General features: G+C 48.2%; 1 protein-coding gene across 10 annotated transcripts in view; it reads left to right on the top strand.

Annotated features, from left to right (window-relative positions):
- IKZF1 (IKAROS family zinc finger 1) overlaps positions 1-27,254 on the top strand; it is a 98,328-nt gene that overhangs the window by 63,598 nt on the left and 7,476 nt on the right. For 2 of the 10 annotated variants that reach the window (XM_077781162.1, XM_077781161.1), the window contains exons 4-7: positions 7,356-7,616; positions 13,695-13,862; positions 17,966-18,091; positions 22,625-22,759. In XM_077781162.1, the coding sequence (XP_077637288.1) occupies positions 7,356-7,616; positions 13,695-13,862; positions 17,966-18,091; positions 22,625-22,759 (690 nt within the window). The remainder of the gene's footprint in view (positions 1-7,355; positions 7,617-13,694; positions 13,863-17,965; positions 18,092-22,624; positions 22,760-27,254) is intronic. The other 8 variants (XM_077781163.1, XM_077781169.1, XM_077781167.1 and 5 more) reach the window with 8 other exon arrangements.

Genomic DNA, 27,254 nt, shown 5'->3' with positions numbered 1-27,254 from the left:
TAATCTTAAAAGTAAGCTTCTGACACCTTGGTAATCAAAGCTCTTTGACATCCAAAGAGTTTAGCACTTTGCCTATAAGCATGGCCTGTTCTCACAACCCAGATTGACTGAAAACTGACTGCTTTTCACAACCGGAAAACTGACTGCTTTTCCAGTATGGGAAAGTGATAGCCTTCTTTCTCTTATTAATAATCTCCCTGTGATTCAACTTTAAAACAATAGCTTGAGAGAAGTACTTCTGCGAGCTCTATATGTATGTATCTGTGTTGATAGGCATGTGTATGTATATGTGTGTGTTCACAGGATTACATAAAACATGAAGGTGCTAGCACAGAGAAGTCATGTTACTTTTAAGATCAGAACCATCACACTGCTGAACTGTTGAGAAGTCACATGCACTTCAGAGTAAGAAAATACATTCTGAGACATGTGTTCATGAAATCTGAGGCAGGTTTAGGGGCCAGCACCTTGTAGGGTTGAAGCACTTCAGTGAGTAAAAACTGGCTCATTTAATAAAGCCTCTGCTACTTGGAGATTTTAGAAGGTAGATGTTATGTGTTTTGTTATATGCCTGGCTCTCTATTTATGCAAATGGATTCACAAGGTATCCTGTCTCTTTCTTCCTCACCCTCTCCCCATGTACGTACCCAAAGTGTAAATATTCGCCTCCTCCTCACAGATGGCTGTTGACCTTGGGGACGGCCCCACCCAAGCAGCAACCCAGCTGCTCTGGGCCGACACCACCACCTGGTGGGCAGTGTAGACATTGCCCTCCTCACTCCACGTCCCCTCTTTCTTTTCCTTCTTGAAAATTAAAAATACAACCTGGTGGACCCCCTCTACCTTCTCTATGGCAACTTGTGTTCCTAGTCACCTGAGGAGGATGTAAATCTCCTTGCAAATCATGCTTTATTTCAGACTCTTCCTCTTTTCTCTCTCCCTGACTTCATTTCATTTAAAGACCTAAAGTATCAAATAAGGATCACAATATGTCTCAGCATGCATCTTGACAAGAAAAAACCCTTATGTTTTAAATGACAAAAATTATAATAAGTGGCTTTATTAGCTGAAGAATGCTCAAAAGTTTTCATAAATCTCTTTTTATGAGGCAGCACAGAATCATCTATATATTTCCTCTTCATCTCAAATTTTATGTATTCATTTATTTATTCATTTTTATTTAAATGTGTGTATATTTATTGAAACAAAGAGAAAGAGACAGAGGGAGAGAGAAAATCCCAAGCAGGCTCCGTGCTGTCAGCACAGAGCCCAAGGCAGGGCTTGAACCCACGAACCCCAAGATCATGGCCTGAGCAGAAACCAAGAGTCAGACACTTAACCACTGAGCCACCCAGATGCCCCTCAAATTTTCATAGCATTGTACTCATTCCAGATCTGTTGTGAATATTTTTATTCCATTTGATTTTGGCTTGCTAGTCACTGGTTTCAGGTCTATTTCTGTCTCCCTTTTTTTTTTTTCCTCATTTAAAATATCGAGCGCTTCTGGCTTATGCAGCCTAAACTCATACCATAGGAATGATTTCAGGATGTCTTTTCAATGGACAGGCACACTCTGAGTTCCAAACATTTACCTTACCAGTAAACACAAAGGCACTTTCTAAAAGGGAAAAGAAAACGAAGAGGAAACAGAACTCATTTGTCAGGTGGGGACCGCCAGGGCACATCATATCTATGCATTAAAATGCTTTAATCATTCATGAGTACGCAGTGCTTGGCAGTGGGTGGAGGCCTCTCGGCTCTGCTGACCCTGAATTGCCCAGCTTCTCCAAATTCTTCGGGGCCAAACTTGTCCATAAGCTGAAGTCCACCTTCCTTTAGGGGTCTGGGGTCTCTCTTGGGACTGCTGTGTCACGAATAACATATGAGATCTCTAGAATATAGAACTGTAATTTTTTTAATGTTTTATTTACTTCTGAGAGAGAGAGACAGCATGAGCAGGGGAGGGTCAGAGAGAGGGAGACACAGAATCTGAAGCAGGCTCCAGGCTCTGAGCTGTCAGCACAGGGCCCGATGCGGGGCTTGAACCCACGAACCACGAGATCATGACCTGAGCCGAAGCTGGATGCCTAACCGACTGAGTCACCCAGGTGCCCCAGAACTGTAGTATTTTAAGTTTTCCTAATTTAGAACAGTGTCTGCGAAGGTAACTGTTGACTCGAGATCTGAAGACATCCGCTCTTGATATATAAGCCACGTTTATTAAATAATAAGATTGGGCCCCTGTCCATGCGTTCTCCATGGTCCGCAGAAGAGCTGCAGGGTTAGNTTCTTCTATTTTTTTTTTTAATATTTTTATTTATTTCTAGGAGAGAGAGAGAGACAGCGTGAGCAGGGGAGGGTCAGAGAGACAGGAAGACACAGACTCTGAAACAGGCTCCAGGCTCTGAGCTGGCAGTCAGCACAGAGCCCGACGCGGGGCTCGAACCCACGAACCACGAGATCATGACCCAAGCGAAAGTCGGACACTTAACCGACTAAGCCACCCAGGCGCCCCATTCGTGTTCTATTTTTAATCAGGCCAGTTCAGTACCTTACTGAGTTCGACATTTTTCTAAGTGATGGGGGGATGAAGTTGCAAAATATTTATAAGTATAATCCCTACATTGAGGGAGAGTGTAGCGTTTCATAGACACAATGAATGGCATGTATGACCAATTCCAGCTCCAAGAAAATGGAGCAGATGGAAGGGTTTAGGAATTCAGGGGAGGGACAGCCAGTCAGCAGGAGCCTTGGTGAGCTTATAGACAACATCTGTGCAGTGGACCAAAGTACAAGAAGTACAGACCAGGGGAAGACCTGCTATTTCATAGAATTGATTCAGAGGGTCGACCTGTGCCCTTCAAGGAGGTCATGAAGAAAATAAACTCATCCTTTTCCATTTGACTTTTCTCAAGGGAAGGGAGTAAGAATCTTACATACCCCCTTGGGTGGGCTCCAGGCCGGAGATGGAGCAGCTTAAATGAAGACCAGGCATCTGTCCTGAACGGGTCATTAAGGGAAACAATTACTGGTGCCATGACTTCCACAGGGTTGTGGAATTCAAAATGGCGGGGTCACAAACCCAACACTCACCCAAACGTTCCAAGTCTTCCCGCACACACGCGCATGGAAGTCCTCCACACGGGTGCCCCCACCATCCCACCTGTGGAGGGGACCTGTCCCCAGGGGACCCTCCCCCCAGGCTATATGGTGCCAGGGCCACCCACGCTCCCTGCTCTCCATCCAGCCTCAGCCCCCCAGCCCTCCACCCAGCCTCAGCCCCCCCAGCCCTCCACCCAGCCTCAGGCCCCCAGCCCTCCACCCAGCCTCAGCCCCCCAGCCCTACATGTTTTTTCTCCAAGCCAAGCCTGTCCAGCCCTGTGGACGCCCCACGTGTGCTCAGCCCCCAGTGACTTCCTTCCTTTGGACCACGGCAGATCATGCCTGCCCTTTTTAGCAGAGACATACGACATGGCCAAGGCAGGGGACTCCAGATTTCACCCAGTGCGGGACCCCAAGGTGGCATCTTCTGTTTTTTCCTTCCTCTGACCACATCAATAATTGAGCCAAAACACCAAAACCCCTTTGTCACACTTAGATAAGTGAAGCCGACGCCCCCATCTTGAGTTTGTGTTTTTTTAAAGGTCAATTTTAAGTGGACTTCACATTTATGTCGAGTAGATCACAATTTTGAGATCGGTGTGTTTGCGACTTGTCAAGATAGGTTCTTGCCCTGAACCCTTGAGCATGATAAGCATATTGCCTGTGTTCTCCTCCCAGCCAGAAGGGAGACCCTGTTTCATGGACACCAAGGGTGAGCAGGAGCCCGTCCATCGCTTTTGTGCAGCCAGCACGCAGTTTGCGTCTGTCCAGAAAGACAGGAATGCTTTTCGCCCAGATTTAGGGAACATTCACCTGAGCGTGACGCTGACTTGCCCGTGGCCGACGGTGTTGCCCACCTGGGCACCGTGTTCTCACCTGTGCCCCTGGCCCCTCCCCCATCAGGGTCCTTACAGATTTTCCTCGCCCTAGTGCAGCCTAGAACGTGTCCCCAAAGTTCCAGCAAGCTTCCAGCCCTAAAACACTGCATCTTCCACTCGACTCCTACTCTGAAATGCGTGTGGCATCTGCTTAATGGAACCCTGTCGAGTTCCCGTCCCTTATGGCTGCTCACCACCAGGGGTCAGGGGGATGGTCCCCGATCTTTTCTCCAGCCAGCCTGCAGCATCACAGGATCCTGAATTCTAGTCTCTGAGCTGCCCAGAGCTACTGAACCAGGGGTCCACACAATCTCAGGGTGGTTTATTACAGGCTCTCATGCCATTTGAGCCTCCTGGCTTTTTGGCTCTGCTACATTTCTTAGAGGAAATGTCACATGGCTTAACAGTAATGAGAAAGTCACATTAGTGCCTGGTATCCAGTCTGGCTCGAGGGCCTCCATGGCATTTAAGGTGACATCCACACTGCGCTCCTCCTCCCCCCACCCCCTCCATCCTTATCTTCTTCCTTCCTGGTACAGCTTTGCCTCTGCTGCAAGTGGCCTGCTGGGGCAGATGTCACCCTGAAGGTCACCCTGAGGCTTTCCCGTTCTCTTGTTCCTCACCAGGAAGGGCCCACCCTGTCCCCGACAGCACAAGCCACATAACACACCCAAGGGTCACAGAAGTACCTGCCTGCCCTAACAACATACAAGTGGTGGTTTCTGGTGAGCGTGCTTTCGGGAGAACGAGGGTCATTTCTCTCTAACAGGCTGCCTCCAACTGTGTGAAACGGAGCCGAGCGCTAAGGGGATTATCCCCTACGCTTCTCCGTCTTGTGGTTTCCTCCTTCCAGCCACGGGTGCCCATACCGCCACCCTGTGTGTCAGGGCCACTGGCTGGAGAACTTGCTGTGCCAACAATAATTTGCACTCAGGTTAGGGGCTCGGTTAAGCATCCGACTCTTGGTTTCGGCTCAGGTCGTGAACTCATGGTGTCGCCAGTTCGAGTCCCGCATCAGGCTCTACACTGAGCATGGAGCCTCCTTGGGATTCTCTCTCTCTCTGCTTTCTCTGCCCCTTCCTCACTCATGCTGTCTCTGTCTCTCTCAAGAAAATAAACTTAAAAAAAAAAAATCATCCCAGGTTAAGGAGTTCAGAAGTCTTTGAAACTTGGCTGTCCTATTTCCAGAGCATTCTAGCGGATAATGGGACCCTAGAGAATTAGCTTCCACCTGAAAGGATTCAAGGCACTTACCTACGAATACAGATTCTAGAGAGTTCAGAGGCCAAGGCCTGATGGTACTCCCACTTCTTTGCTTGCCTTGTACAGGTGTCAGTAGGAGTTGGCCCCTTTCTCTGGCAGCTGGGAGAGGTCAGCAGGGGGCCTCTGAGGTGCCGATCTTTGGAATCTTGTGGGGAAACACACGTGGGGGCGTCCTCTGACTGGATGTAATGCCAGGATTTGATCAGAGGAGATACTCCCTCAGTCCTGGGGTCTCCAAGCCCACAGTGAGGGCCTCGGGCCTATGTCCCAACTAATTTGTTCCATGTATTCATTTGTCTCCCCAGAGAGCTAATGGGAAAACCTTGGCGGTCTAGCAGCTTAGGAATGTGGGCGTTGGAGCCAGGCTGCCTGCAGCACCTTCCAGGTCTCCCACTTACCAGCTGTGTGACCTTCCCAAGCTGTGCACCCTTTCTGTGCCTGAACTTCTTCAACTGTGAAATAGGATAGTAGCATTACCTCCCTTACCGGGTCACTGTGAGGGCCAAATACCCCAGAGCACGTGAAGTGCTGTGTGCCTGGCACCGTGTAAGTGTCGCAGATGTTACTGGGGTGAGCCCTCCAGGGACAGCTCGGTGGAAAACGTGCTTCCCACTCGGCACACCCTGTCCCCATCCGAAGCCGACTGCTCATGGGCTTACCACTGAGAAGAGTCCTCACAGCTCCCCCCGCGGGCCAGTGCCGATCGTTCTGGCTTTGACAGATGAAGAAACCAAGGCACAGAGAAGGTGTGTGACTTGGCCAAGGTGTCCGTGCTCCCGGCGAGTGGAGTGGAGCTGACATTCCCAGCCAGGAATGTCGACTTCAGAGTCTGAGCTCTTGATTTAGTTGCATCGAGGCACTGAATAAAATGAACTTGGAGTGTCTTTAATTAGGTTGATTATTGAAAACCGTGGTCTCAGACTTGGCTACATTGGAATCCCCTGGAGGGCTCATGAGAACACAGAGTGCGGGGTCCACCCTCAGAGTTTCTAGCTCTGTGCATTTGAGGCGAACCAGAGAATTTGCTCTTCTGACAAGTTCTCGGGCAATGCTGCTGCTGCTGGTCCAAGGACCAGGCCTGGAGCAGTGATTCTAAACGTCGATCAAAGGTCTTATAGTCCTGATTGCTATCTACGTCATTGTTTCCTGTACTTGACCAAATTCACCTACCTGCTCCCATTAACCTAGAGCGACCATGACAGAGATGATAGCTTTCAGGGTAGCCATGATTTCTCCTTCTTACTACAGTGATGGACTTACCAATTTGTCACCAGGCTGTGTTTCACAAGATTACAAACGAGATGCCTCTGATTTTCTTTACCAAGAAAAACATGTGAAGGACCGAAATCACCACCCTAAATGTGACTTACAGGAGGCACTACTACAGAGTAAATAGGGGTCAGTGCCTTGGTGAACAGTAGCCCTTCACCCTCACGCAGGGGTCTGTCCATCTGAAAGCCTAATGCGATCTGCCACTTTTACAAAGACGCCACTTGACCCTTCAGCCATTTGGAGACACGTGCCACACGGTGACTGTACTCGAGGGCGCAGGTTTTATGATCATGAACTAAAAGGAGTTAGAATGACCACATGCCAAAGAAACAAAACCCGTTGAGAAATCCTTCGGGCATCCGTGGCCAGAAATCTGAGCGTAGGTTTACTGAGCTTTGTCCCAGACACAGGGAAAGGTCACATCGCTAAGCAGGATGAGGTTTTCAGGCTTGATTATCAGTTAGTAGGGACTGTGCCCAGCCTAGGAGGCATATCATGTGACCAGTCCCCCTTCGCCCCAGCACGGGAGGCATATCACTGTGGCCCCGTCCGCCCTGGCTAGGGCCCGCACATCAAATGACCAGTTCTTTCCCGCCCACCCAGCACTGGAGGCATATCACGTGGCCNCTGGTTCTCCCCTCCAGCCCCCTACCCCCAGCCCCCGGGCCCCAGGTGGGCGGGACATGACCACAGCCCCAGACTGCTGTCCCGTGGCCCAGGCTGCTGAGAACCTTCGAGAACCTTCTCCGCGTGGAAGTGGTGTCCTTTTGCTGCTGTGTTGTTTTTGTCTTGTTTTGTTTTTGCGATGACACTGAGTGGCCCCTGTATTGTGTCTTTCAGCCGGTAATGTTAAAGTAGAGGCTCAGAGTGATGAAGAGAATGGGCGGGCCTGTGAAGTGAATGGGGAAGAATGTGCGGAGGATTTACGAGTGCTTGATGCCGCGGGAGAGAAAATGAATGGCTCCCACAGTGGCCAAGGCAGCAGAGCTCTGTCAGGAGCTGGAGGCATTCGACTTCCTAACGGCAAACTAAAGTGTGATGTCTGTGGGATAATTTGCATCGGCCCCAATGTGCTCATGGTCCACAAAAGAAGCCACACTGGTAAGGCCTGGCGTAGTCCCCCCTTCGGTGACCCGGAAAGGTCCTCGGGGTGTGGCAGGAGGAAACTGCCCTGTCTCGGCTGAGTGTTCGGAGCCCGTCTCCCAAGCGTAGTGTTTTTCTGCAGCCACCCAGACACCTGCACCCATTCCTTCCTGTACGGGAGGGAAGCATTCCGGGCCATGAACGCTCTGTCTGGGGCCCGGGGTCCCGCCGCTAAGCTAAGTAGCGAGGGCTGTGCTCTTAGGGGTCTCCTTCCAGATGGGCCCACCCTTGACACAAGACGGAATAAAGCCCAAAAGAGATCGACCCACTGAAATGTATTCCTCGAAGGTTCCCCACCCCACCTCCCCACCTCCGGAGAAACCAAGAGTAAACTTTGCGTTGTTTTTATTTTTTTAACAAAGATGCCTCCTAAACCACTGTTATTTGTTTACTAAAGTTTATTTATTTTGAGAGAGCATGAGAAAAGGGGAGGGGCAGAGAGAGAGAGAGAGAGAGAGAGAATCCCAAGCAGGCTCCACGCTGTCAACACAAATCGCGATGTGAGGCTTGAACTCACAAACCGTGCGATCATGACCTGAGCTGAAATCAGGAGCCAGTTCAGCCACCCGAGTGCCCAAAAATGTGCATGTCTTAAATCCAAACTCACAGAGCTTGGATTTTTAGAAACGTGAGGGAGGGACGCAGAAGCTGCAGAAGACAATCTTTTACAGAGTTCAGATCAGTTCTTGGACGACCCAGCGGGTGAGCCCGAGGACAAAGTGGTTCGTTGTGCCTCCTTTCCACCAGCAGTTGGTAACGAATTTCCTATCGAAGCTTCTGTCTGCTGGAGGCTTTGGAGGCGTCTGGCTTTATAAGACAGCTTAGGGAAGTAGGAAGAAGACTAGCAAATCACAGCCTTGTGTGAGTCTCACACGGGGCCAAAGAAATATGTGATTATCAGAAATTAAGCGGGCATTCAGAAAAACAGCTGAGCAAATTAGTGGGCTTGGGAGGAAGTGCAGACCTCTGTGGAGTTGTAATTTTTACATCGGAATCAGGGTAGGCTCCAAAATGATGTCTTCCATTTGTAATACCCCTCCCCCCCCACTTCAGAAAGCCAGAGAAAAGAGGTTTGTTTTTGCTGAGCATTCCTCTTTGGTAGAAAATTTGACTTCTGAAATTAAGCAAACTTTGCTTTTCCTAATGCATCCCTTAATTTTCAAATTATCCAGTGAAATAGACCCCTCCCATCAAGCCCTAAGCGGGGCTTGCGGGAGAGTAGTCAGGCTCTCCCCTTTGGTAATGAAGCAGAAATTAAAGCAAAGGTAGGTTACTCTGTGATAGACGCTTAACAGAATACGCCGGGACCGTGTTAATACATTCCTGATGGAGGAAGAGGGCTCACAAATGAATTACTTTCCTGCTAATTCATGTAAAGCCTGAATGTACAGTGAGAATTCTCTTAAATAAATATTTGATAAGTGAATCAAATTCTGGCATACTAAATTGCCAAAATATAATGACTGCCTGCCCTGATAAAAAGAATAATTGCATTTAATGAATCAACCTGCCAAGTATGGATACGCAGAGGGGCCCCGGCCGTTTGCTCTCCCACAAATAACGGCTGAGTGCCAGGGTACATACCAACCGCACTTCCCTTACAGAACAAGGAAGTTCCAGAAGTAGGGACACAGGCACCATCAACTGTATGGGTCCCGGCGTGGCTTTTATTAAACAGACAACCAGACTGAGACAGGAAGCCCTTGGATTGTTTTCACGATGCATCCCCACTCCTATAAATGTGAGGTCAAGGTCACAGGTACTTCCAGAAACATACTGGCCAAACTAGGCTCGGATACATAGACGTGCTAGGGAGCTTCCCATTTTTATGGGATCCCAGCAGAATAATGGCAGCCCCCAGGCCCACCCTGAACTCTCCACACTTCCGAGCTTCGAGGGCAATGCTTCGCAAACTGCAAGGCCGTGTAATCACCAGAAGATCACATGAGCGTGCAAGATGCTAGGGCGGGCCGCAGAGGATGTGCCAGATGCTGGAGTCCAGACCCAGAGCATCCGTGTACGGCAGGACATGTGGCCACTTTGGATGGCTGTTCACACGGGAGCCAGGGCACAGCCTACTCCTGTCCCCCCAGGAAGTCAGGACCTGCCCCTGCCCATTGCCAAGCGAGCCTGGCACACCAGGGTCCCCTTCCCCCTTCCCTTCCCTTCCCTGTGCCCCATATCGCCACCTCGGTGAGGTGCTGTTTGTGCCATTGTCTGAACTGTTTGCTGACCCCACCACTTCCTTCGCTAGTGTTGCTGCTCGGTTTCTATATTTTAACTGCAACGTAATAGCACTGCCTTCTCCGCCAACACCTTAGGGCGAATGTGAGAATCACAGGGGAGAGTGCTATGAAAGAGGCGTGCAGGGCAGGGGGAAACCCCTCCATGCAAATATGCAGCGTTCTTATTCTAAACCATGGGACCTTTAACAATAAAGAAAAACATCTGAATTATGATTATCGATACAGTCTCGGGCCTACTCTGTTCCCATCTGTAAAGGCGAAAGGCCCGGCACGTCAACAGCAGCAAATTACGATCTGGTCCGAGGTGCAGTCAGCACAAGTTCATTCTTGCATCTGGGGTGTGTATTTTTTAGTCTACCTACTTTTTTTTAATGTTTATTTTTGAGATAGAGACACAGTGAGCAAGTGCAGGGAGGAGCAGAGAGAGAGGGAGACACAGAATCCGAAGCAGGCTCCAGGCTCCGAGCTGTCAGGACAGAGCCGGATGCGGGGCTCTAACTCAGGAACTGCGAGATCATGACCTGAGCTGAAGTCAGACGCTTAACTGACTGAGCCCCCCAGGCGCCCCTAATCCACCTTCTTCTGATAGACCCTCTTAAATTTTGATGGAAGCATCCATAAAGACTTTGTTTTTTACCCATTAAGTTGTACAAAGGGGCTCAAAGATTCTTTTTTTAAAAAATTTAAATGTTTCAATGTTTATTTAGTTCTTTTGAGAGAGCGAGAGAGATGAGCGGGAGAGGGGCAAAAGGAGAGGAAGAATCCCAAGTAGGTTCCAGGCTCTGAGCACAGAGCCCGACATGGGGCTCAATTGCATGAACCCCTGAGATCATGACCTGAACCGAAATCAAGAGACACTTAACCAACTGAGCCACCCAGGCGCCCTGGGGCTCAAACATTCTTACAGAGAGTCCCTAAAGTGGCACCTCTGTACAGTCACTGAGATAAACTTAATTTTGAGTTAAGGATGATAAAGCCTTCATCCCACTGCATAAAAGAAATCCAGCCCCAGAGCCCTTGAGCTCCCTTAGCTAAGACATGCGAGCGGAGGACCCACACGAGGCAAGCAGCTGACAGTGGCAAACAGAGAAACACAGATAATATGGGCTGCGTTCTGCCGCCCAGCAATGGGGCGGTGCCCCCCCTTCCTGTTTCCAAAGGGAAACTGCCTCGAGTTGAACACTGTGTTGTCACTTTGGAGAACGCTCCCTTCTAGAGTCTCCATGTCCCACGCTGAATATTCATGCCGGCCCAGGCAATCAGAAACAAATAGATTTCCAGGAAAGCTGGCCAGCAGGATTAAGACGCCAGGCACAGCAAGAGACGTGAGAACCACTGACTCAAATTAGAAGACAGATTTCACTCTTGAAGAGAGGGCCGCCTTTCTTTCCTTCCCGCCCTCTTCTGTGGAAGGTGGGGGGCTGGGGAGTGTGGCTTTAATGATCTGCCCCTCCTATGTCCACTGCAGGGCCCCCCAGCCTCAGCAGCGGGGAGGGGGTACCCCAGCTAGCTAGCTGGCTAGCTCTAGGTCATGCCACAACACATCCGTGTTACCGGAAAGGGTCCTCCATGGTTTTTATAAGCTTTTTTGTGGCGTGAGCGTTCCTTACTGACTGCCCTTCTGGAACGCCCAGCTGAAGGTTCACCCTGACATAATCCGCTCCACCCTGCGGGGTCTCTCGCACCCAGGGACTGCTTACTCCTCTTTTCCCTTCCACCTGCTCGCAGTTCAGAGATCCACGTTCATGCACGTGGATGACAAAGGCCCAGAAATGTTTCTGATAGATTATTAGATGCTACTGGATGCTTCTCAGGGCCACCTGGCCACCAGCTCTTGCAATCTCCTCCTGATACACATGGGCTTGTAACTCAGGGACTGCATTCTTGCTAGTCAGCTTTGCTGCCAGCCTCTTACTGGCTTGACTTTCAACCCTTTCTTTGCCCAGCCAAGTGCAACCCAGATACAGATTTGGGGAAATAGCGAATACACCCTGTTTGGTAGCAGCCTCCCTCCCACCCTGCCTGCAGTGAAACATCACACGTTAGTGCCAATTTTTGGAGTAGCACATCCGCCCTCCCTGCTCGAAAACTAAAGCGGTCACCATCATGATGTCCAGGTGCCAGTGTGAACTCTTACCTTGAAGCTGGTGTAGATTTTCATAGGACCAGACACGCTTCTACTTTAGTCAGAGTTCCGTCTCATTCACCCAAACCACATTAATCAATTGGGAACAAAGTTAAAGACGCATTTTCATTTTCACACATTCTTTTTTTCCTAAGGGAAAAAAAAAACCACGTTGCCAGGAAGTGTTTTTTCATGGTATCTCAACACCAGATACTGTGGTCACATAGAGCTCTTCTAAAAAACAAAAGAAAGAAAGCAGTCGTTTCCAAAAGAGCTTTAATGTGTCCTTCAGCCTGACAAGTATATTCTTTTTTAATTTTTTTTTTAATGTTTACTTACTTTTGAGAGAGAGACAGACAGAGTGTGAGCAGGGGANTGAAAGTCGGACGCTTAACCGTCTAAGCCACCCAGGCGCCCCTGTATTCTTTTTCTTACATGAGGGCTAAGTGAAATGGTCACTGGCTTGAAGTGGTAGGGAATCCGAGCCCCAGGACCGATCTGTAGCATATTTCTTTCCCACAGATGCCTGTGTGTCCCTCTGTGGGACCCCAGCATATAGTCAGGCACTGCCACACCCACCAGAGGGTCCCACACTTTCTTGGCCACCCTTCAGCTGCAACCCCCCCCCAGAATTCCTAATAGCAACTCATGTGCATCTCTTAGAATATTTGTACTGAAAATACAACTTATCTTCTGCGCATAGAGGCCAGCAAGAGCTTAGAGGATTCAGGACTTGGGAAGGAAAGCAAAAAAAAAAAAAAAAAAAAAAAAGCCCTGTAGCAGGGGAGAAGACTTTCACTCCAGTTATAGTGGGGCTGGGTAAGAATCAGGGAGTCAAGAAGATGCCCTNAGAAAAAAAAAAAAAAAAAAAAAATAAAAAAAAAAAAAAAAAACACCAGAAACCTCCCTGTGGCTCTGGCTTGGATACCCCACCATGGGGGTGGGGGTGGAGATTCGGGACTTGTCTTTGGACTTCTCTTTCTTAACTTCTTATTTTATTCAATCTCTCTCTTTCTCTCTCTCTCTCTCTCAGCCTCACACTCTCTCTGTCTGTCTCCTTCCTGATTTGCCCGCGTAGGGACAGACAGGTAATGGAGAAGAAATTGAAAGGGAAAATACAGGAGAAATGTAAATGAAAAGAACTTATTATAACAGTTATAATGAAGTGCCTTTCATTTAAATATAAGAATGTAACGCTGAAATGAACTTGTGATCCTGAAATGCATTTTTAATGACTTTCCTTTTTATTTTGCTTGCTTCAGTGGCATATTTTAAAGACCCTTTGAAAAAAAGCCACATTAAAAACCCCACCAAATGCCACAACACGCAAAATTGGATATTGGTTTATTCCAAAACTGCTGATCAGGAAGAGTGGCTCTTCATCACAAAATGTTGCCGTCGCTTTATTTAAATGAGTTTGAATTTGCATTGTGATGTGCCATTCTGATTTAGGGAAAAAAAATTAGATTTTCAGATCAAATTGACCCAACCAGCGAAGCGTTAAAGAGCTGGCAGGTTTAGTCTGAAAGCCTCGTGTTCTATCAAACCTGCAGCGGCTGGAAGTCACCGGGGCCCCCGTGGGAAACAACTTCCTCGCGGGCCCTGCACCTGTGCCTGTGCGCGCGCAGAGTGTTGATCTCACCGGTTCCCCGCTCCTCTTCCCAGGCGAGCGGCCCTTCCAGTGCAACCAGTGCGGGGCCTCCTTCACGCAAAAGGGCAACCTGCTCCGGCACATCAAGCTGCACTCTGGGGAAAAGCCCTTCAAGTGTCATCTCTGCAACTACGCGTGCCGCCGGCGGGACGCCCTCACCGGCCACCTGAGGACGCACTCTGGTAGGTCCTCTGGGGCGCCGGCCCCCCGGAGCGCGCCCCCTGCAGGCCTTCCCGCCCCGGGGAGCGCCCCCCCCAGGCCCCGCCCATGTCCTGCACGGTGCCCCATCCCCAGTTCTGACCCCCTGGGACCCAGATGATGTGGGTGGGACACCACACACGTATGCGGAAGTCTCAGTTTATAGAGAGTGTTTCAACAGGTAAGTGGGGCTCCTCTAAGCGATTTTGCCAGCCTTGTGCTCCCCACGGGGTGCGTGGGTACTGTCCCCAAAGTTCCCAAGGACCTTTCTTCATCTTAATTGTTAAGCCCCTCGTCTTACTGCTCAATGCAGAGTTCTCGGGAGCGGTGGTCACGGGCATAGTTTCTTTGCAAAGCTGAGAGGTGAGGTGAGAAGGGCCCTCGGCTATCTGTCCTGGTTGGGGACACGCCTGTCAGCCCGCCCAGCAGGGGGACCCCGCCCTGAGTGGCTCCTACTGTGTAACTCTCATGCCAGGAGGCAGTCGCATCTCTGCTGAGAGGCCACTTGGAGGCTCTTACCAGATGTTAGTAAACGTATCTGGAATAACCCGCAGTCTCCAAGAATCTTATTTATCATGAATGCTGGACCCTTTCCCAAAAGCTCCCAACCTGGGAAGCACACATCCACCTGGGATTAGGTTGGATCTTCTGCCTCCTGAGGAATCTTCCTTGCTAGTCTGTGAAGGGGCCCCACAGTCCTCTAAGTCAGAGAAGCAAAGTGAGGAGCACTCCATTCGGCAGGGATGCCGTACCCCCTCTGGGAGCCCATCATCCAGACCATCAGGGGGTCAGCAGCTTCTCCGGAGCAGGATGCCGTGGGGCAGGGAGAGGCTTCAGACCAGCTCCACATCGCCAGGGCCACGCTGTCCCCGCAGGCAGGGATGCCACACCTCTGGGGAATGGGCTGTCACCTGTCTCCTTCCCAGATGTGAGGAGCGTAGTTCATGGCGAGGTTTTAGTGGCCTCTCCTTGTGCCCTGCTCCGTGGCCACTGAGCATTTACTGAGCGACCCACATTTATTGTCTGTGGAGGAGGCAGCTGGGCGGTCGCAAAGCACCAACGTGTTACAGGTGTGGTGACACCAGCCTCTGAGGGGACAGTGGGAGTGCAGGGAGGGGACAGCCAGTCTCCAGGGCGGGGCAGGAAGCTTCAGGAGAGAGACTTCAATAAAAGCAGGGGCTTGAGTCCACAGTGGAAGGTGAGTTTCTAAGGTTTACTTTCAGACACATTCCCCATGAATGCGTAAATCTGGAAGTGGCCCTAGACGGGGGCGCGGGACGCATTTTAGCCAGTGTTTCTTGTCTTTCTCCTGGAGGGGTGCCTGCCGGAGCTCATGAGGAGGCAAGGTGGGTGGGCGTGGGGGCCTGGGACTGCCAGTTCCCTTTTGGGGTCCAGCTCCTCCCCACGCTCCTCCCCTTCCTGGTAGCCCACCTGTGGGAGGCTCCCCAAATGCTCTTTAATTAGAAAACTTAAAATCTTCCAAGAGAGGAGCTGTACGAAGCTGAGGTCCACAGGGGTGACAGTGAGGCCGGTGCCACCCCTTCCCCCCGGTGGGGCGTGGCACCTGCTGGGGGCTGGGGAAAGGCTGTGCTGCTGGGGACAGGGAGAACAGATGGCCCACCCCAAATGGCAGGATGGGAGGGGGACCGTGAGTGTTCTTCAGTGTTTGCGTGTGTCAGTAACTCAGAGCGCGTGTGCTGCCCCCCCACCCCAGAGGTGAAGGTGCGCAGGGAGATGACAAGGCTTCAGATGTGACCGTCCGACTGCCTGGGTGGTCTAGGAGAAAGGAACTTCACGTCTGTCATCCGTGCAGGTCAAGTGGATATCAGCATGGTCGCCAACAGTACCCCCACTGAGGCGGTAGGAACCAATAGGTGGAAAACACCAAGACTCATCCTTAGGTGCCACCAGCCATGCCACCAAATTCCCCAGTTCCTCTCATTGGCGACCAAGATCTCTCCTGCGTAGTCACCCTTAACCCTTGAAGTGATGCTTCTCTCTTTTCTTTCCTTCTGATCGTGAAGTTTGGAACATCCAGTGCAGTACTTTAGACCACTCTGGCTCCATGCCCACGGATTTCCTTCAAGGCGTGATGGTACCGTGTTCTAAGCATGGCCAATGACTTGAGTAATTATGCATGAGAGTGGTAGGCTTCGGACAGCTTGTTTCTATTACAGATGCGCTGATGACCAAGTAGATAGTACTATACCATTGACCCAGGGCTCCCGCTGACTCCACCAACCTGAGAGAGCCATACAGCTCTTGGAAAAGACACTGAGGGAGGCTCTGTTAGACGATTTCACTAGAATACAATGAAGACTTCAGTCTTGTCTGCAAACCCAAAGGGGGTCACATTCTGTGCCATTGTGTCCGTGGCCCATTGCCACTCTCCCAACTCCACTAAAACCATGTTCAGTCTCACAGCTTTTCCTGGCAACTGGTGGTGGCCTGAGGCTTCAAAGGCCAACAACACATTAGTGGTGATAGGTAACTATAGCTTTGTCCCAGACTGGTGCAGGGTGGGGTGGTCTGGCAGGGTGGGAAGACCCTTCCTTCCTCGCCACTTTCTTTGGAAGGAGCAACCTGAGCAAGAGACTTTCTTTCCTTCAGAATCTTGGGCTATGCTTCAAGGTGTGTTTTAGGCAGCACTGTACATTTCAAGGTTACTTCCCCAATTTTAGGGATACGATGCTTTCTTCAGATAAAGATGTACATTTCAAGGTTACTTCCCCAATTTTAGGGATATGATGCTTTCTTCAGATAAAGATGTACATTTCAAGTTTACTTCCCCAATTTAAGGATACAATGCTTTCTACAGATAAAGATCAATCCCTTTCTTCCTCTGTTAAATGCTCCAAAAATCACTTTTTGGGTTTTGTCTTCGTCTTCTCAAACCATTGCTTCTGTTCACCTAAGGAGAAGATCCAACCAGTAGAAGCTTTGGTTAAGCCATTTTACCAAGCATTCCAATTTGGATGGTATTGATTTTTTACATAATACATTCAAATACGTGAAGTCTAACAACATGAGAAGGAAGTAGGAGAAGATTCTAGTCTTAGGATGGAAATTTATATTCCTTATATGAATAAAGATACTTTACTGATTTCATCTCTTAAAATGCTATGAAAGTCTTTAAGCTTGGGCACAGTATGAATTCCTTGGTGTGAGTCTTCTGTCCCTAAAATACTACTCCATAAAGTTTGGGAAGAACTAACCTCTTTATATAAGCTGCACTGCTTAAAGCAGTGGCCACTAGCCATATGTGGCGTTGAATCAATTAAACTTAAATAAAATCAAAATTTCAGCCCTTGATGACTCTAGCCAGACTTTGCACACTCAGTAGTCACAGGTGGCTGGTGGCCACCATATTGAACAGCACAACGGCTATCACATTGGACAGCATGGATGAAGAACGCACCCGTCGTCATAGTAAGTTTTTTTGGACAGGGCTGATCCAGAGACCACGCCATCCTTAAGCTTTTGGGGAGAACACAGAGCTTTTCAAAGCCAGAACAAGAGAATATATTGGGGAAACAAATGCTCATTGTCATTAATGCACATCTGTCCACCGTGGTTTCTTCAAGACCTCAAATGATCCAGCTTAGCATTCTGGAACTGAATCCATTTTGGCTGCATTTAGATCTGTTGCCAGTGTCATGCCAGACCTGGCCTCCAGCATAGACATGGATGACTCTGACTTTAGAGGGGAATCTGTGTATCATCCAGCCAACTGGGGACATCCTTCACGTTTCTGCCCGTGTGGCACCCATGTGAGCACACCGCAGTGGCCCATTTCCTCCAGCGAAAGAACAGTGATTTCAGTGGAAGAGAATTTGAGAGTTAGGATAGTGGGCAAATGAAGATGAAACCAGTCACATGAGGTCTTGGTACATTCAACGAAAACCCAGGGCATTACTATTTTTAAACTTAGCAATTTTGACAGAGGAGTCCACTTTAGCTCTCAAGACAGAAGGGTTTTGGGGTTTTTTTTTTGCCTTTTTTTGGTATTGATTGTATTGCATGCATTCCCATTACACCTAAGGCCAGTATTTAATTGGGGTCTTGAACTCCATTGTGTTTTCTGCAGTTGGTAAACCTCACAAATGTGGATATTGTGGCCGAAGCTATAAACAGCGAAGCTCTTTAGAGGAACATAAAGAGCGTTGCCACAACTACTTGCAAAGCATGGGCCTTCCAGGCACGCTGTACCCAGGTAAGCGCTGGCTCACCCTCCCCAGCAAGCGGTGAAGAAAGACCCCGGGCCCACAGCGCCGGGTGCACAACTCAGGCATGCGAGCCACCACCGCCCCGACAGAAGGATGCTTTTGGCCGGAGAACTCTGTGCTTCCCAACTTTTGAAGCCCTCATCTCACCAGAGACAGCCTGACCTTGAACCCCCCCCCTCTTGAAAGCTGGGGAAGCGTCTAAGAGAATAGTGACCCCAGAAACTTTGTGGGGGAGGGGGAAACGTTTCTTGGTTTTCCGTAATTTTTTTTAATTCAACCAGGAGTATCAGTTGACTCTTTGTGCTTAGTCATCAAAATATGTGAAATCTTGTCTTAAAAACTCTTTTTTTCATGAAGTTGATCAAATAGAAGCTTTCAGGCTGGGTTTTCATTCATTCATTTCCATGCCTGGAATGAGTGAGTTCTTTGGAAAACCCTGACAGTCAAGAGGATTGTGGCTGTCACAGGATTCGAGGAAGGGCTGTTTTTTTCTTATGAGCCTTGATGCCTGTGACATCACATCACTGGGTAGCACTTGACTCTGATCTTAGATAATGTAAAGTGAAGGAGGCACACACTGGTGTCAAAGGAGGCTGAATTTACTCCAAGGGACAGCGCTGTTATAAAAGGCACCTTTCTAACTTCTTAAGACATAAGAAGTTTATGAATAGATCAACAGAAACTGACCTCCATACTAATGCTGTTTCTTTGACGCCACCACTGGTAAAATCATCATGGGACCCGGGAGCAGAAGTGAAATTAAGCGCTGAAAGTTTATTAAACCTCACTCAGTGTTCTGGCTTTAGTGAATGGCTTATAAAGGAAACTGGCCAGGGAATGCTCAGACCGCTTTTATAATTTAAAAGTTTAGGTGATCACTTACTGTATTTTTACTCTGGTTAAATCCACATAACATACAACTTACTCTCTTAATCATGGTAAGTGGATAGTTGAGCGGCATGAAATATGGTCGAGAGAATCAGATTAAGGACAGGTGAGAACAGGAGAGATGAACAGTCAGAATGGAATTCTGGGGTGCCTGCGTGGCTCAGTTGGTTAAGCATCTGATTCTTTATTTCAGCTCAGGTCATGATTCCAGGGTCGTGGGATCGAGCCCCACATCGGGCTCTGTGCTGCCAGTGAGGAGCCCACTTGGGTCTCTCTCTCTCTCCTTCTCTCTGCCCCTCCCCTGCTCTCTCCCTCTCTCAAAATAAATGCATAAACTTAAAAAAAAGAAATTAAAAAAAATGGAGGTCCAAAAATTGGATACTTTTGGCATCAAGGGGCAACATTTTACACAGCAACCCCTCTGTGATTCTACTGCTGCCTGCCTCACCGATTAGCTGTGGGTCTGGGAGCTGACTGTTGACCTCTCTGGGTGAGCCTTACTCTTGTTGCCTGTGAAATGGGGAGATCCCACCGAATGATCATTTAGCTTTCTTTAAAGTGTGAGGTCTGTTTCTAGAATGGAAAGGTGTGGAGGGTTACTAGAAGAGGGGACGCCAGATATTAAAATCCTAAGAGTCATGTACTAGTTATCAATTTGTGGCCAAACCCCAAGGTGGTGTCTATAGGTTCAGAGGATGATGGTGCTCCTTTAGAATAAAATTTAAGCTTTATGTAGGCATTGTATTTTCCTGACAAAAATAAATGAATGGAACCTTGGACATAGTGCCCCTGTGCCCTGCTTTGCTGAGAAGGAGGGACACGTGAGGAAGCATCTTAGCTCCAGAGCTCAAACATGAGACCAGTGACAGTGGGTTTTATGGATTTTGTATGTATCCTTTATGTAAATCAAGATGTGAGCCCTTATGGTTGCCCATTTAATGAAAAACACCATTTCTGATGTAAAAAAAATTGCACATCCCAGGCATAATAACCAATTTGAACCATATGTTTCCAAAATGGACTGACCCATGTTAAAATAAGCCATCGACCCCACGGATATTTGCCGCAATTTATCATCTACTGTACTGAGCCCTATTTGAATAGAGTGACCTGAATTTCCCTTTAGAACCATACACATGGAGTCGAGAAGACAGAATGAACAAGAGACACAGACAGGGCACACTGATTTTCTCCGCCATTTTATTACTGAAGAAACAGGCTAGGAGGTCACAGCAGGCTCATCCTGGTGGTTCCTGAGACCTGGGTTCAAGTTGCATCTCTGCGCCCATTTTTGAATGCAACCCCGTGCTCTTAAGTAGGAACGATAATTCCTGCCTGGCCGACCAGGTAGAAACGAGGGCAGAGAGTACAGACACATATCACCCACTCATCTGAACACACGTTTCAGTCACCAAAGTATGGACACCTGACAGTTCTCCCTTGCTGGCTGGCCATGTCAGTGAGCGTATGGCAGCAATATATACATTACCCCATGGTCAGAATCAACTCGGTCCTGAAATGCTAATTGATTCCCTTCAGTGATCAGATTATTTGGCATATGGTATGGCAGTGAGGGGTCCTTGTGTTTTTGTGTTCGGGAGGCAAGAAGGCTTCGGGCATGTGGTGAAAGCTGCTGGGGGGTGGAGGGAATCCATAAAAACACTTCAGTCAAAGTCCTGCAAGACAAGATCTGGGATTTTGTGGGTGAAGTGGACTGCTGAGGTGTGGGCAGGGGGCGTCTTGGTCACTTAGCTTTGCTGTGCCAGGGCTGGTCGATCCCGTGCCTTCTGTGTGTGTCTCATGCCCCATCTTCCCTATGGAGCTGGAGACCAGCCCCCTCGGTGCTCACAGGGACACCCAGATAGCCTCTTCCCTCCCCAATCCCCTTGGGTTGAGGCCATTCTTTGGGGTTGGGGAAAAACAAAGCCTAGCCTAGCAAGGATGTAGGGGAGCTTAATTGTTCTGAATATAACTTTATTTAGCTAAAGGCTTCTTGGTCATCTGTCACAATTTACCTTAGGGACAAAGTTAAGTTTCTCTTGAGCACTTGGAAGGTGATCATTCAGGTACACAAATCGTGTTATAAGCTCTTGCAGGAAAATGCATCAGAGACAGAGTAGCCGCTGACCTGGGAGTCTGAGACTCCTTTGTCCCACACCGTGATGACCCTGAGAGTCTCAGGAGGCCTTGTGGCCTTGGGCAGGGAGAACACCCCGCAGTGCCCCGTTTGGCTGAGAAAGACAGACATGTGGGCAAAGCATGTGAGATCCGTAGGTCACATGTGCACGCCACTGGACTTGGGTTTCATGGATTCTGTTTGTATCCTTCATATCAATCAGGGTGTGGGCTATTATGTCTGCTCACTGAACAGGAAACACGCATTTCCGATGTTAAAAAATAACATATACCGGCGATAATAACCAATTTGAAATATAGGTTTCCAAAACGGCCTTCATAATAGCAATGAAGACATAAAATAGTTAGAAATCATCTTAGCAAGTAATGTGCAGGGCATAATGAAGACGGCTACCACACGGTGCTGAGGCAAGAAACATGAGGGGGAGGGTCAGACACTGCGGGCTCGAGTCTTCCCGAATCAAGGCATGGCCGCAACACAAAATTTGGAATATGGCGAAGTGTATCGGGAAACATAGATGAGACAGTAGGCATTTTTAAAAAGGAAGAGTAATGCCTAGTGCTGGATTAAAATGCAGCCCCAGTATGGAGCTCTTTGGAGAAAAGACAGAAATCAAGAATAGAAATGGAAGACCCCATAGATCCCATGATGAATCAGCACGTCATATCTGCAGAAGGAAGAGGGGGAGAAATGGGGCAGCAGGATTTAAGTGGACCATTCAGAAATGGTGCCGGAAGGATTGATTAGCTGTTTGAAATGTAATTAATTGACATTTTCCGCTCCTCATATGTTAGGATAAACTGCAGGGGCATGAAAGGGTTCTATCTCCAAAAACCCAACCATAAATACTAAAATATAGACAGATTCTGCAGAAGACCAAATTGTCGATGAAAATAATGGAGGTTGGCTGGAAATACTCCCTCTGGCAACATTTACCCCCACAGGGTCTAGCTTTTCTGCAGTTTGCAGGTGTTACTTGATTTCCCAGAGTTCGCTTGTGTTCAGGGATCCGGGGCTCTGGGTTCTCTCCCTGTGTCGCCCATCTCGGGTTGCCATGTTTCTTCTGCTCATCCCTTCGAGGTGCCCGTCGATGGCATAGGACCCTCAGGTCATTTCTAGCTCTGACAGTTAGCTCTTTGATCCTCAACAGGCTGGTGTCAGGACTGACCGAGGTAGTGGATTTGGGAGCACTGGAAAAGTTAAGACGACTCATCAGAGGGACAGTTACTTAATCCCATCTATCTTCTCGTGACGGGGATGGTGTTTGTTCCTTTGGTCCCGGGAGATAACATGCGGCCGGCAGATGTCATTAGCAGGTGGCCGTCGGCAGCCTCTGTCCCAGCTGAAAGGGCTGCCGGGGAGATTAGCAATAATCTTCCTGAAGGACCTGGCACTTATAGGCGCTTGACAAATGTCAGATTTAACGCTGGACGCGACCGAATCCTTTCACTGTAAGCTTTTCTAAACTGGCCTCTCTCACTGTCTTTGACTTTAGTCATTAAAGAAGAAGCTAATCACAGTGAGATGGCAGAAGATCTGTGCAAGATAGGATCAGAGAGATCCCTCGTGCTGGACAGACTAGCAAGTAACGTCGCCAAACGTAAGAGCTCTATGCCTCAGAAATTTGTTGGTAAGAGTCAAACGTTTGCTGTCTCTTAACAAACAACTATGCGGGTGGTGTAGATGCAGGTGCTAATTAGTTGAGAGTAGAAGGAAGAAAAAGTATCTCAGTTTTTAAAAAACAGACATAGGTAGGTTTCTCATTTCTTAAATATTTTGGAGGTTTTTCTTTTTTAATATTTATTTACATATTTTGAGGGGGAGGGGAAGGGCAGAGAGAGACGGAGAGAGAGAATCCCAAGCAGGCTCTGTGCTATTAGCTCAGAGCCCAACATGGGGCTCGAACTCACAAACCGTGAGATCATGACCTGAGCTGAAACCAAGAGTTGGACACTTAACTTAGTCACCACGGTGCCCTTGGAGTTTTTTCTAGTCAACTTCTTAAAAATGAATTCATTACCTGGCAGTTTTTCCTAGACATGGCCTTGCAGCATCCTGGGCACCCAAGAGATCTGCTTATAGACAGGGTCGGTGGACCAGTGTTCTTGGGACTGAGACGTGGGCCCAGCGCAGCCAGGGACTCCTCACACAGCCCAATCACCCGCTGCCCGAGCAGCCCCTCTGAGCTTTGGATGCTCATTTTTCACACGGAGTTCATAATACCCCCTGGGTGGGCTACCCTGAATCACATAGCAACTTGGCCCATGAGACGTGACCGGGGAGGGGGGAACAGCCACAATTGCAGTTCTCTCCATTGAATCTCTACCTGTGCCGGGTGCTTTGAGGGATAAAAGGACGATCAGAGTGTCCCTTTCCTGTAGGACTTTGCTGTCCAGCGCAGATGGTAGACAAATGCACCAGTGACCATCATCGGGCCACATGCTGCTTGTGCAGGAAGAATGAGAGCTAGTTAGGCTGATGTAAGCGTGGAAATGCACTAGGCTGGGGGCCCGACCTGGGGGTGTCTGCGCACAGCCGTGTGTCAACGCTGTCAGCTATGTCATATTACTTCACCTTTCCAAGCCTTGGTTCCATTCTTTAGGTACCACACAGGGTTTTGTGAACATAAATGAACATCAAGGGCATGAGAACATTTATGAAGCCTCAATGTGAAGGTCGACTACTGTCATGAGGATAATTGAGAAGGAGAATGCTGGGGGAAGGGTCATGTCCAGGAAGGAGGATCGGGGTGGGGAGGGTCATGTCCAGGAAGGAGGATCATGGGGGAAGGGTCATGGCCAGGAAAGGAGATGACTTTTAATAAAAGCTTCATGAAGCTGATAGTGACCGTAATGGGGGAGTAGGATTTCAGCACACTATCCGTGTGAAGAAGGGGAGAGGATTCTGAACAGACAGATAAAAGCATAGGGAAATAGTCATGCTGGTGGCTGGGGGGGACCGGGGACATATGGGGCTGACTGAGGAGCAGGACACGTGCTGGGCTAATTCACATACCCTCAGGGAAGCTCTCCCAGAGAGCTCTGGCCTTTGGATGCCGAGGTGAGAAATGCATCCTCAGCTCAGTAGGCGGGAAAACTTTGATCTATTTTTCATGGGCGCCACGCCTTGGAAAATAGAGACCGCACATGCAAAGGTTGACTGCCCCAGAAGGTTGGGGCAGTGGTGGCATGGGAGGGAGGGGACAGAGCAGAGAGGCTTGGGGACAGGGGCATGGGGGCTNAGGGGAGGGGGGGCTGGGGCAGGGGGGGCTGGGGAGGGGAGGCCGTGGTGTGGAGGCCACAAGGGAGCCTATGTAAAGTGTGCGTTGGGAGAGAATGGGTCTCCAATGGGGTTAATAGGTGATGAGGCCCAGGCTTCCAGGGGACAGATGTGACAGCAGGGGAAGCGGGGAGGACAAAGGAGAGGCCACGTTTTTATGGCTTTGATGGGGTTTTAGAGGCTTGTCATAGGTGGGGGAAAGAAGGATTGTGCTTAAAAAACTTTTGCAAACCACTGGCCAAAGACGCCATGTGGGGGTCACCTGCATGCATGTGAGCTCTTACTCGGGGAGAATGACAGAGACTCTGCCTTCCTGAGCAGAAGGGCACTGAGGTCCTTGTGCACAGGATAGGCCGCTGTGGTGGTCGCACTGGGCTAGGTGAGAACGGGGTCCTCACAGGCGGTGGGCAGTGTGCAGTGGGTGGTATGCAGTGGATGGTATGCAGTGCGCAGTGAGCAGTATGCAGGGGACAGTGGGTAGTGGGCAGGGGTGGTGTGCGACATGTGGTGTGCTGTGGGCGCTGTGCAGTGGGCAGTGGAGAGTTGAAGGTGCGCAGCGGGCAAGGCAGAGGACAGTTGCTGGGTCACCAGGAGGGGAGATGGAGCAAAGAAAGACCTAGTAACAAGCGTTCCTGAGGATTGTTAGCGGTCACTGATCAGCCGGGTCTGCCTTCTCCAGGTCGGGAAACTAGAGACGTCAGGCTCAGGACTTCAATGAACATTTGCAGACTGATTTAGCTTTTGGAGACATCAGACTATATCAGACTAATCGTGAGCCTCTCCTGCGGCAACCTGGGAGGAGGCCACAACTTAGCTGTTGTCCTGAGATTTAGATGCTTCCATGTTTAAAAAAAAAAACACAAAAAAACCCCAAAAACAAAACAACAACAAAAGAAAAAACCCAGCTCTGATCAAGCCAAGCAAATGTTAGAAGTCCCCTGAGGGGAGGGCGCACAGAAGTGTGAGGACAGCAGCATGGAGGTTCGAAGGGAGGGCTTGGGAGCAGCTGTGTAAGCAGTTGTGGGTTTTCCCAAGAAAACCAAGAAAATTGCTAATTCAACCAACTCAGCATATATAAAGTAACACCTCTTTTTGCCCCCAAATGCCTACCTTGTCCTCATTTCAATTCAATGGGATTTCAGTCAACAGCTATTAACTTGTCACAGCTTCTCCATCTCTAAAATTTAAAAAAAACAAAAAAGGATCATCAGATCCCTTAATCTTTTGATCAAAACTTCTGAAAGCACCTTAAATATGTAAGATGACATGATTTTCACAGGGACATTGCTCAGAATGACCTATAAATTTGCTTACTGAATACATGATCTATGGTTAAAACTTTGTAATTGAACTTTGGCATGAGTGTAAGTATCTACTCTGCCGGGAACATTGCTCACTGTTGTGTCATCAAAGATCTCATCCCCTGGGATAATCAGATAGAGGTCAACAGGATTGACAAAGCCCATCAGAAAGGGGATGGTCATGTTACACAGCAAGGCTGTGTTCTTCGTCTGTTCGGTGATTGTAGGAGGGAAGTTTTTTAAATACAGGAGAGGAAATAGAGGAACATAACAATAATTAACATTCTTGCTACGCATTATAACTATCTTGGTATACTTTCTTTTTCGGGGAAGAAAAAAACAACCCTGTTGCATTATGAAAATGACACATAGTTAATATAAAGAATTTTAATGCAAAGATGAATGTTTTCAAATCACCCAAAAAAACCCAACATCCAGAAATCACCAATATTAAGAGTAGTTGGGCATTAGTCTAAAAATATTTTTATCCATATGTATGTATGTAAGGGGCTAAGGTGATGAACAGGTGGATTGATAGACAGGTGTGAAATAAATACTGATGTAAAGATTCTATCATATTACAGATGCTGTTTCAAAATGCAAATATCATTTGTATATATATCTTAAATTTAAGAGGTGAACAAGAACCCAGTAAAACTGGAGGCATAGCCGATCTTCAAATAAACATTTCCTCACAGAAAGATATTTTTTAGAGGATTTTTCTAAGATTAAAAAGATACACTGCATTGTGAAAAACATGAAGACCTTCAAATCAGTTTTTTAATCCATTTGTTTCCATTTACACAGTATCTGCTGACTCGCAGCTTTGAGAAATAAGGACGTGATTTTACTCCCCAGTGGTCAGTTGTATTATTTGTACATCCTCCTGCTTCCTAATACTCACATTCTATTCCCAGAATCCTAATTCACAGAAGTTTAGCTACTTTTTGTTGACGCTCTATTTAAATAGATTCAAGGCTCAGACTCAGTCGTTTTATGGCTCTTTCTGTTTATTGTGATTAATCTCTTGACTGACTGGACGTTTGAGCAACTATTTTTTTCAAGAAGATTCTATAGATGCTCTCTTTCCACAGTTGCCACGTGTTTGAGGATGTCTACCTATTGCGTTTCTGTCTTGACCGTGTGTGGTGCCATGATGGCGTTGCTTTGTTGAATGCTGCTGAGATGTCTAAGGCCAGTCTGAGATTTTGTTTTTCCTAAAGGTGATTTCCATTTTCTTCCTGAACACGTGAATAGTTCTTTAAGTTAAATAGTCTTAACGGTAAATAGCCTCACTAGGATGTGTCTTGGTATTTTGCATTCTGAATAAAAAAAATTCCGGCCATTTTAATCTGGGAAATCCCTTGTTTTCTCTCTATTTCTGAGAAATAATCTTCCTTGCAGAGACATCTTTTGTTTTATCTGTTGTGATCTGTGCCAGGGATACCAGTTGTCCTTATGTTGGGTAATTTGTCTTCCATATCTGTTAGCATTTCCTTAAGTTTCTTTTTTGTCTTTTTTTTATTTTACATTTATTCACATTTA

This window comes from Crocuta crocuta, unplaced genomic scaffold, assembly GCF_008692635.1.
Source record: "Crocuta crocuta isolate KB4526 unplaced genomic scaffold, BGI_CrCroc_1.0 scaffold108, whole genome shotgun sequence".
Taxonomy (NCBI): domain Eukaryota; kingdom Metazoa; phylum Chordata; class Mammalia; order Carnivora; family Hyaenidae; genus Crocuta; species Crocuta crocuta.
This window is presented reverse-complemented; position numbering and strand designations above follow the sequence as displayed.